General features: G+C 44.3%; 1 protein-coding gene across 1 annotated transcript in view; it reads right to left on the reverse strand.

Annotated features, from left to right (window-relative positions):
- Nucleotides 1–629: 629 nt before the first annotated feature.
- Nucleotides 630–14,464, reverse strand: part of LOC135323006 (collagen alpha-1(IX) chain-like) — a gene marked incomplete at its 5' end in the record, with an annotated part of 29,126 nt that continues 15,291 nt past the window's right edge. Inside the window, 4 exon segments of the mRNA XM_064494249.1 lie at nt 630–1,511; nt 6,910–6,987; nt 12,739–12,831; nt 12,834–12,926. Of these exon segments, the coding sequence (XP_064350319.1) occupies nt 1,330–1,511; nt 6,910–6,987; nt 12,739–12,831; nt 12,834–12,926 (446 nt within the window).

Raw genomic sequence — 14,464 nt, forward strand, 5'->3', positions numbered from 1 at the left:
ACAGTTAATGTAGATGTTGATAAAACAGCAAGCCGACGTGACTGTGTAAACGGTAATGAAGGGCTTTGAGTGGCCAGGCGATACCCATCTTATTGGTAAGAATGCGGCGCTCCAGCTGAGCTGCCTTTATAAGAAAAATGGCAGAAGATAAATCATTTCGCAGCAGTGAAGTTCTAAATAGGAGGGCACTAACACAGCATTGAAATGAAGACTGTGGTTTCTCACCTAGAAACCAAGCAAGGCTAGGCTGAGGGGGTCCATGAGACCTCAGACATCACATGCAAACATATTTATGCATATGCACTTGTGCATTTTTGTGGGATACAGGTTCATATTCCATATGTTAGATTTCATATCCCATGTTTGTTAGATTTCAAAAAAGTCCATGCAGGCCTCCCCATCACCCCGAGCCCCCACTCTCCAACCCCCACCACACACACACACACACATATAAAGAACTTCTGTCATGGTAACACCCTCCCAGGAACAGTAAGGGCTTTTTAATTTCTCCATAGAAAAACAGTATTAATATTACAAGCATGCCTACAGAAATACCAGTAATTGAAAAAATTCTAATGTCTCTAAATCAGCTCAGACTTCTTTTCATTGAATATGACTAAGAAAACATGCAAGGTTAAGAAATCGTATTTATTGCTTCTTTGGTACAACCAGAGATGCTACCTCAAACCTTTAAAATAAATAGTCTCATCAATAAAACTTATGAATGGTAGGATATTAAAATTCCTTCTTTGCTTTCACATAGAAGAGCCCAAAATATTAACAGGTTGGAGATGCAGTACAGTTCAAAAAAATCCACGCCGACTGTGAAAACCACCACAGCTGTAAGGAAGTCACTCCATGTGGTCCAGCCTTCCCTGCAACTCCCGAGCGCGCACACTGATGGGGAGTTTGAGCACCGATTCTATCATCCGTAGTGGGGTCTCTTGGTACCTAGTCCGGTAATCCTCTACAGCGCCGGAACAACATCCAAATACAAAAGGAAAGTAACCACCGCAGTTGAGGTATCCAAACCGTTGTTCTTGCTTCCTGGCGCAGTGGCCCACAACGTGTATGCACGCTAAGGCCTAAGGTCCTGGGGACAGGACTGTAAATTTACTACAAGGGAGGGGTTTTGTTTGTGCCACTGACGGCTCTGCTGGCTCCCGTCCACAGGAAAGGAAAGAGGATTTCTGATTGTCAGGTGGGTCTTCAGAATAAACCTGAAGGTGAGGCACCGTCCCCTTGCCCTCGCTTCGGGCAGTGCTTCTCTCCCAAGCTTCCTCTCCAAGCGTGGTTTACGCCGACAGCGGTGCAGCGCTAAGCCTTTCACTAGTCAGGACCTTTGCTAAATGCCTGCTGACCAGCCTGCATGGTGCAGGAGGCTGGCTCGCAGAAAGCAGGAGGGCCAGGAGGTCCTGGGGAGCCAGGCACACCAGGGATGCCCGCCACCCCTGAGGGGCCTCGCTCACCATCCCGGCCATTCCTCCCATAGCTGGCAGGACCCGGGTCACCTGAAACACACAAAAGGTTGCACACATGAGCAGGACACCCCTCGTGGCTGCAGACTGGCAGGAGGCACTGGACCTCCCACTGTCCAGCAGCGTGTACAAATGGCCTTAATAAATGTTTTTGCAGAGGGCAGGGCATAGCTCAAGTGGTAGAGCACGTGCTTAGCACGCACAAGGTCCTGGGTTCAATCCCAGGTAACTCCTCCAAAAAATAAATAAGAAACCTAGTTACCTCCTCCCCTCCAAAATAATTTTTTTAATGCTTTCGTAAATGATAGAGGATGACTAAAGATGATGATGAAGGTGATGATCCTTAAAGCTATTTGTCTGAGGTTTTGCCCTGTAAAAGTGGCCAGAGGGAAAAACTAGCCTTCCCATAACAGCTTATCAGCTTCTGGTGAGCCCTGACCTGGGCTCCAAGGTGCTCAGAGACTATTCTGTGGGAACCTAATTTTGGGGTGACACTAAGTCACATTCAAGTTACTCAAGAACTCCATTAACAAATATCTAAAAACTGCTTTTCAACTCTTGCGAAGAGAATGCCCAGATCCAGAGTGTTCTCATTCTGCCTTGCTGGCCTCATGGGTGTGTTAGCTACACTAACTGCCTGATGATTTTACAGTTTTCCAAAATTTCAAGGACCTATAAAATGTTATTGCCAAACATTTCGTTTTTCTTAAAGTGAACATCGGTGTCATTCTCTGTACTAACACTAGAGGGCAGTCGCGTTACACTGATGGAGGCTCAACGTGCCAGGACCCTTCCGAGGGCTCTAATGACGCTGCGGAATCACAGGGACTGTGCATACAGGCTTAAAAAGAACATGGATACATTTCCAGCATTAATTAGAGAATTTCTTACATGTCTCACTTTGTCCTGCGCTACCTTTTGTGGTGTTAGACAAAGCACACATGTTTAAGGAATTGGTGTATTTAGTGGTTTGCTCACTTAAGATCCCCAGGACTGAATAAAACAGTGGAAATTGGACAGCTGTGGAAATAGGATAAATGACTACTGCTAGACTTAAGCTTCAGAGGTGCCCTTTGCATTGGGGGATTTTTTTTCCCACTCAACATTCACAAGCAAAGCTCACCTACCTGCAGATTTTGCGCAAGAAATCTGGTCTCGTGGCCTGGTGTGGTGAGCACCACGTTCCTGGTGGTCCACACACGACTGTCATTTCTGACTCCTCTCCCCGGTGTGTTTAAATGCACAAAGAGAAGTCAAGACCCATCCTTAAATATGTTTTCCTAAAATCCCCAGAGTGCCAATGAACTGGTCCCCAGTGGACAAGTTTGGGGCAGCAGGCAAAGAGTAACTCTTGATGGACAGCTCGGTCAAGTGACGCCACGAAGGGTTCTGGTGAGAGATGGAAGGTAGGGGCAGGGATCGGGGTCTAAAGCCCCACAGATCCCGCTCTGTGTGATCTGCACAGCTCTGTGAGAGACAGAAGAGGAATCAAGACACTGAGAAGCTATGGGACACGCCAGTCAGATGATGCCTCGGAGGCAAGACCAGCTCATCATATACCCGCCCAGCCTACCCATCCTTTCATCCACAACGTGAACCTGGGCATACGCACATCTGCCTCTGTCACTCACCTGAGTTCTTTGTTGGGGCCTGGGACCTGCGTTACGTCTGTCTCTCTTCAAATATAAAAGGAGGAATGACAATAGCGGTAAGAGCTAAATTCGCAGAACGTCTGCTACAAGCCAGGCACCATTCTAAGTGCTCTACAGGTACGAACACATCCACAGGTCCTCCCGAATGAGGCCGGACGGTAGATGTGGTTATTCTCTCCCCCATGCAGAGAAGATGCTAGCGCACCGAGAGGCAGCGCAGCTGAAAGTAAGTAAAAGGGCAGTGTGTACACCCGGGCAGCCGGGCTCGAGCCCGCACTTCTCACCTGTCTGCCCTCCTCCCTCTGGCCGCGAGGAACTCACTGATGGTTTCTGTGACTTTAACACAGCAGAGCACGAAGGCCAAAATGACAGTCCACAAAATGGTGATAACAATGACCTGTGGTCCGTATTCGGCAACGGACCAGCACAACCCCAAAGGGCACGTAATCTTTAACACTGAACCAACTAAGGGGTAAGGAGGAGAGACAGAGAACTAAAACTGTCCAGAAAGGATGAAGGAATTCTGACCACTGGATAGACAGTAAAGGTGTCAGTGCCGTTTCTTCAAATCCATCAGCTGTATTAGCACCAAGAAGGACCAAATGGTCTTCTCACTCAACAGGCTGAGTCCCAAATCTAACAACAGGGACAACAAAGGTCGCAGAATACTCTGTTCTGCAGGCTCTTTCCTTTACATGAGATGTATATGTATCTAGAATGTTCTGGACAAGGTCCCGAACAGGGCCCTGCTGAGGGTTCCCTCAGGTCCTGAAGTCCCACCCCTGTTAGGTTTGGGAGAGACCAGAAACCACATTGTAATCCCATTTCAAGCTCTAACAAGGAAATTAAGAATGGCCCAGCCTCTCTGAGGACAGTGAGCTGGTGACACGATCTGCTGTGACCTAGCACTGTGCATTCGTGGTGCGGAGCTGGAGATTTCACGGAGGGAAGGTCTGAGGGGTCAGGAGTAGCAGCATCTTCCTGCTGAGCGACAGCCAGGAAGAGGCCACCAGGGCCGAACCAGGGCCCAGCTCTGCCCCCCACCCACCTCCACACACAGAAGTGGGTTTGCTACGTTTCTAGCAGTACCACGCATGAACCCGGACTGAGCACAGACGGTGGCCAGAAACCGCCCTAAGCACGTCAGGTGGACTGCTTCTTTCCCTTTCATTCTCAGAATTACGCTCTCCAGGAGATGGGACTGTTGATTATCATCTTTGGTAAGTGGGGAAGCTGAGGCACTGAGCAGTTAAGAACTTGTCCGGTGTCGTGAAGCCAGTTAGTGACCGTCAAGATGTGAGCCAGGCGTCTGGACTGTGGGGCCCAAGCTCCCAGCAGCCCCGTTTCAGAGCACTCGCTTTAGGGGAGAAATGGCCCCCAAAACTCTTGCTCAGGGACTTGATGGATTGGGAAACTGACAGCTGAGCATGTTTACGTGCAGACAAGGGGATGTGAGCTGACGGAACACCAAAGCCCCAGCTGGGGCCTCCGGAGAAGTGAGAAATACCCTGTGAGCCAGTGTGCCAAAGCCCTGGGGAAGTGGCATGCTTTGGAAAGCTAGCCTTAATTTAAAAAAATAATAGTAATAATCTGTAATCTGGGGCAGGGGAGGGTACACTCAGTGATAGAGTGCATGCTTAGTGGGGTTCAATCTTTAGTGCCTTCAAAAAAAAAATCTGCTACTCTGATTTTTCACTAAGTGATGTCAAATATCCTCTCAATGAAAATGTAACCAAAACCCCCAAAAGGAAGACCAGATTTCCTAGTGGTACCAGGAAGAGAGGGGCACGGGCTGGTAAAAGGCAGAAAGGAAACCCAAAAGGGAAGGTGTACGAGTCCTGAGATGGGGAGTCCATGGAACTTTTTAACAAATCAGATTTAAGTATTAACTCCAAGAGCGGCCATAACAAATTTTTTTTTTCATCAAGGAGACAAGATTAGGGCCAGGAAGAGCTGCCAGTGACAAGCTTGTCCTACCTTACCGTCTGCCCACACACGGATGGACTGATGTGCTAAAAGGCTCATCAGCGGAGCCCCCTCCCGTCACCGCACAAACCCCAGGTGAGTTACCGCAGGTGGGAAATAGCGCCCCTCGTGGCGGCCAGGGGCACTGCGCACATGCGAGAGGCTCTTTAATCTCCGCATTCTTAAACTTATAATGTGGCTCATCCACAGGTTTTTTTAAAGTAAGGGTCACCAGAAACAATCATATGTTTTTGATAAAGTAAAACCTTGCCAACCGTGCACGTTGCTGGTCCAAGAACAGTTAAGTGATTTGTTAACAAAACGGGAGGAGAAATTGTAAGGCTCTTATGGGATTTATAACCCACAGATAATTAAGTAAATTGCAGTGATGCTATTGCATCAGCTTTAAAACCTCCTATTCCTACTATTGATAAAGGAGAGGAGCACTCAGTAAAGTCTCTTTTCCTCTTCTCTCTTCGAAACGTCCATCAATGAATCCAGACTCTATATTAAAATCTTCTCTTGGCCTCATTTAACTCCAACCAGATTTTCTTTCCTTTTCCAATCATAAAAGCCTCCCTTCCCAATCACAATCATCGATTTGTGAAAACGTCTCGACAGGCCCATGAATCAGTCTTAGAAAAGCAGTGTTTGAGCTCTCTCCAAATGTATTTGTATTAAAAAAAAAATCTTTTAAATGAGAAAATCCCAAGGTGCAATGAAATGGATAATCAGAAAGCAATGATGTTTGGGGTGGCAATTAAACCCATGATTGAATATGCAAGCCACCGGCAGAATTAGAGAACCATCTTTTCTTTCTCTAGATTTCCTTTGACCGAGTTTTCCAAATCCACTGTGGGAGTGTGTACCACCCTCCTCCCTCCTTCAGCACAAGCCCCCTCCCCTGATTTGCCTCCCCGGGGCTTCGGGGACCTTCCTGAGGCATGGCCCCACAGCGATCGGGGAGTTTGCTGGGAGGCTGCATGCCATTCACACTCTTAGGTTTCTTCTGTGTTGGACCTGGAAGTCATCCCCCAGTGGACGAGCAAGCGGCCATCGAGACTACGGCCACAGAGCAACCAGTGTGGAAAGAGAACAGACGCCCAAGGTGAGAATCTGGGCCCTTCACACAGAGGCTACTCTGTCACCTCAGTTGACCCAGCTGGGTATGTACCTGTGTGTGGCTTCTGGTGGCCAGGGTTAGAAATGTCCAGGTTTATTTATTTTTGCATGTGGACTTCTGGACCTTCTGTATGTTTGAAGGAGAAGCTTTTAAAATAACATTTCAGTTAACTCCCTGGGCAACACAAACAATTGAAACTTGGTTTCATTTTCCTGTGGCTCTTTTTAAACAAAGAGGAAATGAGCAGCTGGGGTAGAAATTCACTCAGAATTTTGTTAAGTGCCTTGTGGCTGGACTTTGACACTATTTTTTTCAGTATTTATTCAAGAAAGTTATGTGTCAGGTGGGCAGAGGGTATAGATAGCTCAGTGGTAGAGCATGTGCTTAGCATGCATGAGGTCCTAGGTTCAATCCCCAGTACTCCATTTTAAAATAAAATAAAATAAATAAGTAAATAAGCAAGCCTAATTACCCCTAAAAAATAAAGTGCTGTTTCAAGCCCTGACATGTATTCTCAAAGAATTCAGACATGATTTACAGATTATCTAACTCTTCATTGAAGGTGGTCTTGAAAAATCGATGCTAGCCATTATTGTTATGTGATAAACTCAAGTAATCAAAGAGCAATTCTGTGAAATATTATTCTATTCAGACTACCCACTTGCTACCAATTTCCCCACCTCATACTTACTTGGGAGACCTGTAGCTCTGGGCCCATCTTTGGGACCTCTTCCTGGAAGGCCACGATCACCCCTTTCTCCCATGTCACCTGGATTTCATTAGAGAAATGTCATTTTTCTATGTATCTATAAAAATAAAGTTCCATATTTTTAAACTTAAAGCAAAGCCTACATTCAGAAATCAAAAAGTTACGATGTTGCTACAAACTAGATTGTAGTAAGTATGTAGAAAGGCAAAAATCAAGTTAATTATTTTAAGAGGTCTAAGGGGAAAAAATCAAATGATTATATGCCTAGATGCTGAAAAGACACCTGACAATTAAACATGCATTCCTGATACAACATTCAATAAAATAGGAATCTAGCTACTTCCTCAGCATGATAAAGTATATCTGTCTCAAACCCTAGCTGGCGTGATGCTTGATGCGAAACACAAGGAGCAGCTCCACTCCAGTCAGGATGTTACAAAGATGTCTACTTTCTTACTATTATTTATTATTTGGTATAAGTTACCCTTGTTCTTGGTGAGGCGGGAAGCCCCATAAAAAGACCGGCAGGACCCCCAGGCAGGGCCACTACTCTCCTGCCAACACCATCCCGTCCCCTGGCCCAGAGGCTCTATCTCACTTTTTGCCTCTGAAACGGCTTACTTACCCCTAAAATTCTATTGCTTCCCTGAGCTCACTTCTGATTGGTTATTTCCTTCACTCCTGTTTGGTTATTACTCTCACTTCTGATTGATTCACTTCCCTAACTTCTGATTGGTCCACTTGTAGTACTTCATTTGCATGGAGCTCACTCCTGATTGGTTATTTCTCTCACTCCTGATTGGTCTATTTCCACAAAGCTTGTTCCTGGTTAGCCAACTTCTGTTATACTTTATTTGCATATGATGTTGCAAAGTGTAAAACTGGCAGCCTATAAAGGCCTGTGTAAACCTACAGACAGGGTCCAGAGCTTGGAGTGTTAACTCTTCTGGGTCTGCTGGCGTAATAAACCTGAGTTCTCCAACTCTCCGAGTGCTGCTTGGTCTCTTCCCCGGATCCAGGTTGCTGTCACAACTGAGCTGTAACACTGAGCTATAACACATTTTTCTGCAACATCGGATGATATGACTGTTTATCTTACACCCTAGAAAATCAACTCAAAATCTTCTAGGAACAATAAGGGAATTCAGTAAAGGAGCAAGGTACAAAATTAATATATGAAAATCAATAATTTTCACATATACAAACAATCAGTAATAAGATGTAGTGAAAAAAAGATCCCATTTGTAATAGCAACTAAATTATTAAATAACCAGGAGTAAGTTTAATCAGAAATATGCAAATCCAACCTGGAAAAAAATTTAACAGAAGATTAAAAACAATCTAAATATCCATTGAAGGGTTAAATATATGGTGGTATTTTTTTATAGAGTAGAATACTATGCACCTGTGAAGAAGAACCAGGAAGCTCTTTGACATGATCCCCAAGACATTGTTAAGTGAAAAAAGCAAGGGCCAGACCACTTACTAAAGGACAATACGATTTGTTATTAAAAGGATGTAAGAAAATATATACATTCATTGATCATCACGGATATGGATATTTAGGAAGCTAATAATAGTGATTACTTAATAGGATAAAGGAATTGAGGCAGATGGGAGACAGGGCTGGGAGAGACACGCTTCACTGAATATCTTTTTATACACTTTAAAATTCGTGAACAGTGTAAATTTAGTATTACCAAAAATGAATTAATGAATTTTTGAAATTTAGAGGGTGCTGTCACAAGGGAGTACATTTCAATTCTGCCTCATTATTTACAGGGAATAAAGGAAATCTGGATTGCAACCAACCATGTGTCTTTGCAAGACAGCTGACAATTCGGGGATCCAGCAGCCACAGAACAAAGTTGTGTTAATTAAACTGGCCCCTGCAGAGACCAAACCCAGAATCTTGGCCTCATTAACAAAGTGCCTCAATACCTTAGTTAACTGGTCCTAAATGACTTCTACTGCTCCTAGTAGGAGGCATTACCTGTTTTCCCACCAGTATAGTATTATATTGTTATTTTACTACATTGTTAGAAGGTGCAATGGCATTTTGCAACAAATTCTATACATAATCATTTTTTCCAAATATTCACATCAGCTCAACCTCATCCAGTGTTATCAGGTTCGTTATAATTTTAAAAACTAAGTCACGTACACAACAAAAATAGAGTATCTGTACAACCATCTGCGCATTTGTCAGTCAAAAATCTCAAATTATGAAATGAATCTTTAAATAGTAACCATACTTCAATTTTTAGCTGTGAATTTCCTTGTGTGAAGATTTTTTACGATGAGTCAACCACCTTTTCAAAACAAAGTTTTATAAGTATTGTGTAAGGATTTACAGCTCAGCTCGAACTCACACAAACTAGTTATTTTTTACACTCATCACCAATACGGCCTTACTGCATTAGGAAGCTAGGACAATTAGCATTTTTAAAACTAACAGCTTAAGCTCTCTAGTTAACTTAGCAATTTAAATGTCGTATCACTGCAATTCTCAAGGCTGGCCATAGACTGTGCCTCATTTTCTGAAGCAGTGAGATGAACAGAATAAGTTAAAATGCAGCTTTCACAGGGATGGTGTAATAGGGAAGAACAAACCTGACTCCATATGAGATCTGTTCCCTTAGCTCTAGCCCCTCTGCTCTGGGTCCTGGGCTGAGTCATGCTGGTTCTGCACCTTTTGTAAAAGAATGTTGCCTAGAGCCTGAAATAGACAGGAGAGCCCATTCTCCAGGCTCTGACCTTTAAGGATGTAACACTCTTCCATTCAGATAGAGATAAAAAGTTGCAGAACAGAGAATAACATTTGTCAGAGGCTTGAGACAAGGCATAGTGACATATCTACTTGATTCACACTAAAAAAATCTAAACATACACACAGCCTCACTCAGAGACTGAAAACTACCCCAAACCATGAACATTTAAAAAGTACTTATGACATGAAAGACTGACGTGATCCTAAGCAAGGTGAACACTGGGCCAGTCGGGGGTCTCTCGTGTTTCTGCTCGAGCGTCACATGACATGAACACACATGAAACAGACACACAACAAGGCTGTGGCTCCAACGCGTTTGTGTAAAAGTGTGTCAAGCATGGTGATGAAAGCCAAAACACACATCAACACGACTTAAGCTTTGAGTATGATCTGAGGCCTGTTTCTACGAGTTCCTATTAAAAATGTTCTGCTGTATTTTTCAGAGTAATTTTTTAGAAAGAAAACTGATTTGATTAAGACATAGCCTGAACTATTAGTAAAACTTATTTTAATAAAACTTATCTATGTAGTAATGTCTCTGGAAAAAGGCTCTCAAAGCATCTCCATGGAAACCAGCACCTACACCATTCCTTCTTTATTAAGTGGGGGGAAAAAAGGCAACAAGGGACAATGAAACACATCTCTGATCAGAAGAACAGTTTAGTTTCAAATGATGGAGTGTTTATTCTCAAGAAAAATTTGATCTGTAACCTTTGGGTAGTAGAACACTACGTGTTTTCAACTAAGTAGGACTTTTAGTGTATGTGATGGACAAGAAAGATTCAGTCCACTTATCTAGAATCTTACATTTCCAAATTGTGACAGTATTGACTGATAAGAGTCAATCTGATTATTCCTTTCTGTCCACGCCCGCATTTTAAGAAGTAAAACTGAGAGAAGATGCTGTTTTAAAGGAACCCAATGCCAAGAAAGGTATGGAGGAGGGTGGGGAGAGAAAGTTCTTTAGGGAAAAAAAAACTCTATCACATCCAGATTCTAGGCTATGTCACAAATACTGCAGGAAAAAACAGTCCCTTATATGATCAAACTATGCCTGATGAATGAACTTACTGCTAGAGATCTTTTCCAGGTTCCAAATACAGAAACAGATTTTTCTTCTTTTCAAAATAAGGTTCACCTGCTAGGGCCAACCCAGCCCAACCCAGACACAACTCCATGCTCCAGTTCCAAGCATCCCAGGAAGTTTCCAGAACAGGTCCCCTTTATTTCCAGTGCTTCTCAGCCCTGGCTGCACACTGAAATCACCTGGGGAATACTGTGAAAGCCCAATGTAAATCAAAATCTCTGGGAAGGGGACCCAGACATGGATGTAGCCCAGGCTGGATAGGCAGCCCTCTGCAGACTCTTCCAGGGAAGCAGGTAGACAGACACTTTCCTTTCTTAGGGAATAAGATGGGGCTTCAGGAGCGGTCTTTACTAAGTCAAAGTTAAGCTCTGTCCCAAATATGGAGACTTCGCTTTAGCCAGAGAGGGCTGGCAGCCCTACAAGATGCTCCTTCTCAGTGGGAAGACGGGTGACGCCCCCCACGGACACTGCTGCCCTCACTCCAGGGTTTCTGATTCAGTGAGTCTGGGCCAGCAGGAGAACCTGCTTTCCTAACAGGTCTCTGATGATGCAGACACAGCGGGGGCCACTCTTTGGGAACCACGGCTCAGCAGTGAACTCAGGAAGGCGTGGGCTCCAGCACAACACAGACAACTAAGCCAGCAGTCCGCCCGCGGCGGTGGAGTTTCCTCAAAGAGTTGACACAGGAAACAGGGTCCGACCATGGGGAGAGCACCTCTGGTCAGAATTCCTGAACTGAAGGTAAAAGCAGGACCAAGATGAGTGGCCATGGGATTCTTTCAAACACCCGGTTCTCTTTAAGATGCACTCTGAGCTCGCTCCATATTTGATTGTGTTCAGCCTCTGAAAACTTGGAAATCTGCCAGGTTGACCCGGGGCCCCATTAGGGCTCATTTTTTGTTTAACACACCGCTCTGTGCATGCCAAATAGGAAATAATGAACAACACTGTTCCAGCTGAGGGTGCAGTGAGCCGAACGTGTCAGCAATTCACAGACAGATCCCAAAATGCAGCTGGCTTGACTTCTGACCACTCACACCATAGTATTTATCCCTAATTGGGGCACCCCTGTTTAAAAAACACACATCCTCTCTTGATTTTGGTGCCATGTCTTTCTGAAGTTCCCCGGAGAGCTGTCAGTCACTCATCGTGATACATAAACTCCTCGCTCTCAGTTCTCTCTGTAAATTACCCAGGGCACACCCCCACCCCAAGCTGACAGACTTACTCAGCTCAACTAGCAAACACCACTGGGGGGCAGCCAGCCCTCCTCCAAGTTCTGCAGAATACCTAACCCATTCATAAGCCTATTCCCCTGCAAAATAACTGGTCTCAGGGGCTTAGCTTGCTATCAATAAATGGAGAGGAAACAAACTCTCTCACAGTCTCTCACACCTTAAATAAGGAATAAAGTTAGACTGAATTTCAGAGCTGAACAAAAAAAGTCCCTCACATCTGACAGCCAGTGTCACTCTTTAAAAGAAGAGGGAGGCAAGACAGTGGGGGGTGGGGGAGGCAGCGTTAACTCCTGATGTGACCTTTCTGACGTCCTAACAAACTGTTGGTTTAAGTAAACACGCACAAATCTTCAAGGGCTGGTTGCCATCTCAGAACAACTCTATGATGATTCTAGGGGTCTCAATAAAAATAAAAACCTGAATGATCCTTTACCAGACCCCATGAGGTTTATTTTGAACTACGGTTAAGGCAGACTGTAACTGAAAAACATTGGCACCAAAAGGCAAGGGACCTTAATTCTGGTGTTTGGTCTACTGTTGTCATACACCAAGGTCAAGAAAATATCAAACAACAGTTTTCCAGTCCTGACCATCACCACTGTGAAAAGAGAGCAATCCATCTTATTGCGCAGACAGCTGGTGCTTGCTAGGACACGTGAATTCATCTGAAAAAGGCCAGTGTACGTCCCTGGTTCCACGGGGGCAAAATGCCTTACCTTCAGGTCCCCTCAAACCGAGAGCCCCCAGGGGACCCTTCATGCCTGGGAGGCCATGATGTCCCTTACGGCCGGGAAAACCATTCTCTCCGTGGGTCCTAGGGGACCGGGGGGTCCAGGTGGCCCAGGGGGGCCAGAGGCTCCTGAGTCGGGACGCTTGAGGCTAGCAGCCATCTCAGCAAAATGCTCTAGAAGATAATAAACAAAAGAACCCAGAATCATCAGACACATGCAAGTGATTCAAATGAAAAGAGAGATATTTCAAGTGTTTTTTTCTCAGCGTGTCACCAGAGCTTCAAAACCGGCGGTGAGAAATAAGTAAAGCGGGGTCACAAGCTTTCTGCCAGGAAGCTTCACTGGGGATGCTTTTCTATTCAGCCCTCCCTGGATAAACCTGGTCCTGCTGCTCTGAGACACGGGGGAGGGAATAAAAGACCTTAAACGGCAGGGCTCTGGGCTAAGCGGTGCTCCTCAGGGGTGAGGGTGTCACCTGAACCTGCTGCTTATCTGAAAGCCAGGAGGAAAGTGAGTTTCTCAACACGGGTAGGGAGTGGATGTCCAGGAGCTTTTTGAAAGCCAAGGACATCATCCAGAATTAGTACCAAGACACCCTTTGAGACCCAGGCTTACATTTTTAGCTTGAAGATACTTAAGTCACATGAAATATCAAGAGAATTCATGACTTCCTATTAATAATCCTTCTCAGAAGTTTTTTCATGCTTGGAACAGACGCCAGACATTAGAGCTCGCTCCCTAAGAATGGTCAGTCTGTCTGAAAAATTAGTAACTGCACAGGCTTTTCCAGGAATCATTAAAGAGACTAAGAACCATCCACAGTAACCACGGAGAACAGGAAAACGGTCCCATTAAAACGCTCTCAGGGAAATATTCTAGGGCAATGTTTTTTAAAAGCTTTTAGAGTGTGAAGGAGAATATAAATTGGAAACCCATTTTTTAACCAAGATTTTAAAGTTGTTCAAATACGAGTGTCCTAAGCTGGCCTTCTTTAGGTAAGAGTTAGCATAAAGTCATAATGTTCTCAGTGTGAAATATTTAAAATTGAAATATCGTGTCAAGATAAAACGTCTACAGTATTGGTTTTCAAATACAGAGGTGATGATTCCATTCTGGAAAACTTGATGAACCTACTAGATAAACTTACTACCTCGTGAATGTACGAAAGAACACAATAATTAACAGCATCGCCATAGTTACAGATGAATTTGGAAAAAAAGGCTAACATACAAAAATATATCACTACTTTAGTAAAATTCTAGTTATTGATTTTCTACATACATGGTACCTGAGTAGAAGCAATGTCCTTATGCTTCCTAGAGGCACAGAGTCTGCCAATTACTTCTCACATAATCCACAGAGAGAGTCTAGGTCAGTGCCAGGTACACAGCAGGTGGTAGGATGTTAACAGGAGAAAGGTTCTGAGAATTTGTGTTCCAAAGGGGAAAAAAATGTGTGTGTGTGTGTGTGTGTGTGTATGGGGTGTACTGTCTTGTAAATCAACCCCATTGGCAAAAAAAAAAAAAAAAAAAAAATCCAGGCTAACCCCAAAAGGTAATATTTTCCTTTGAGGCTATAAGCTATTGCAAATGGCAACAAATTGGATAAAACAGAATTGAAATTAATGTTATTCAAAATCTCCCACCTTTATGTCTGTGAGTCTTATGGTTACCAAAGGGGAAGGGGTTGGGAGGGATAAATTGGGAGTCTG

Source organism: Camelus dromedarius, chromosome 15, assembly GCF_036321535.1.
Source record: "Camelus dromedarius isolate mCamDro1 chromosome 15, mCamDro1.pat, whole genome shotgun sequence".
NCBI classification, from domain to species: domain Eukaryota; kingdom Metazoa; phylum Chordata; class Mammalia; order Artiodactyla; family Camelidae; genus Camelus; species Camelus dromedarius.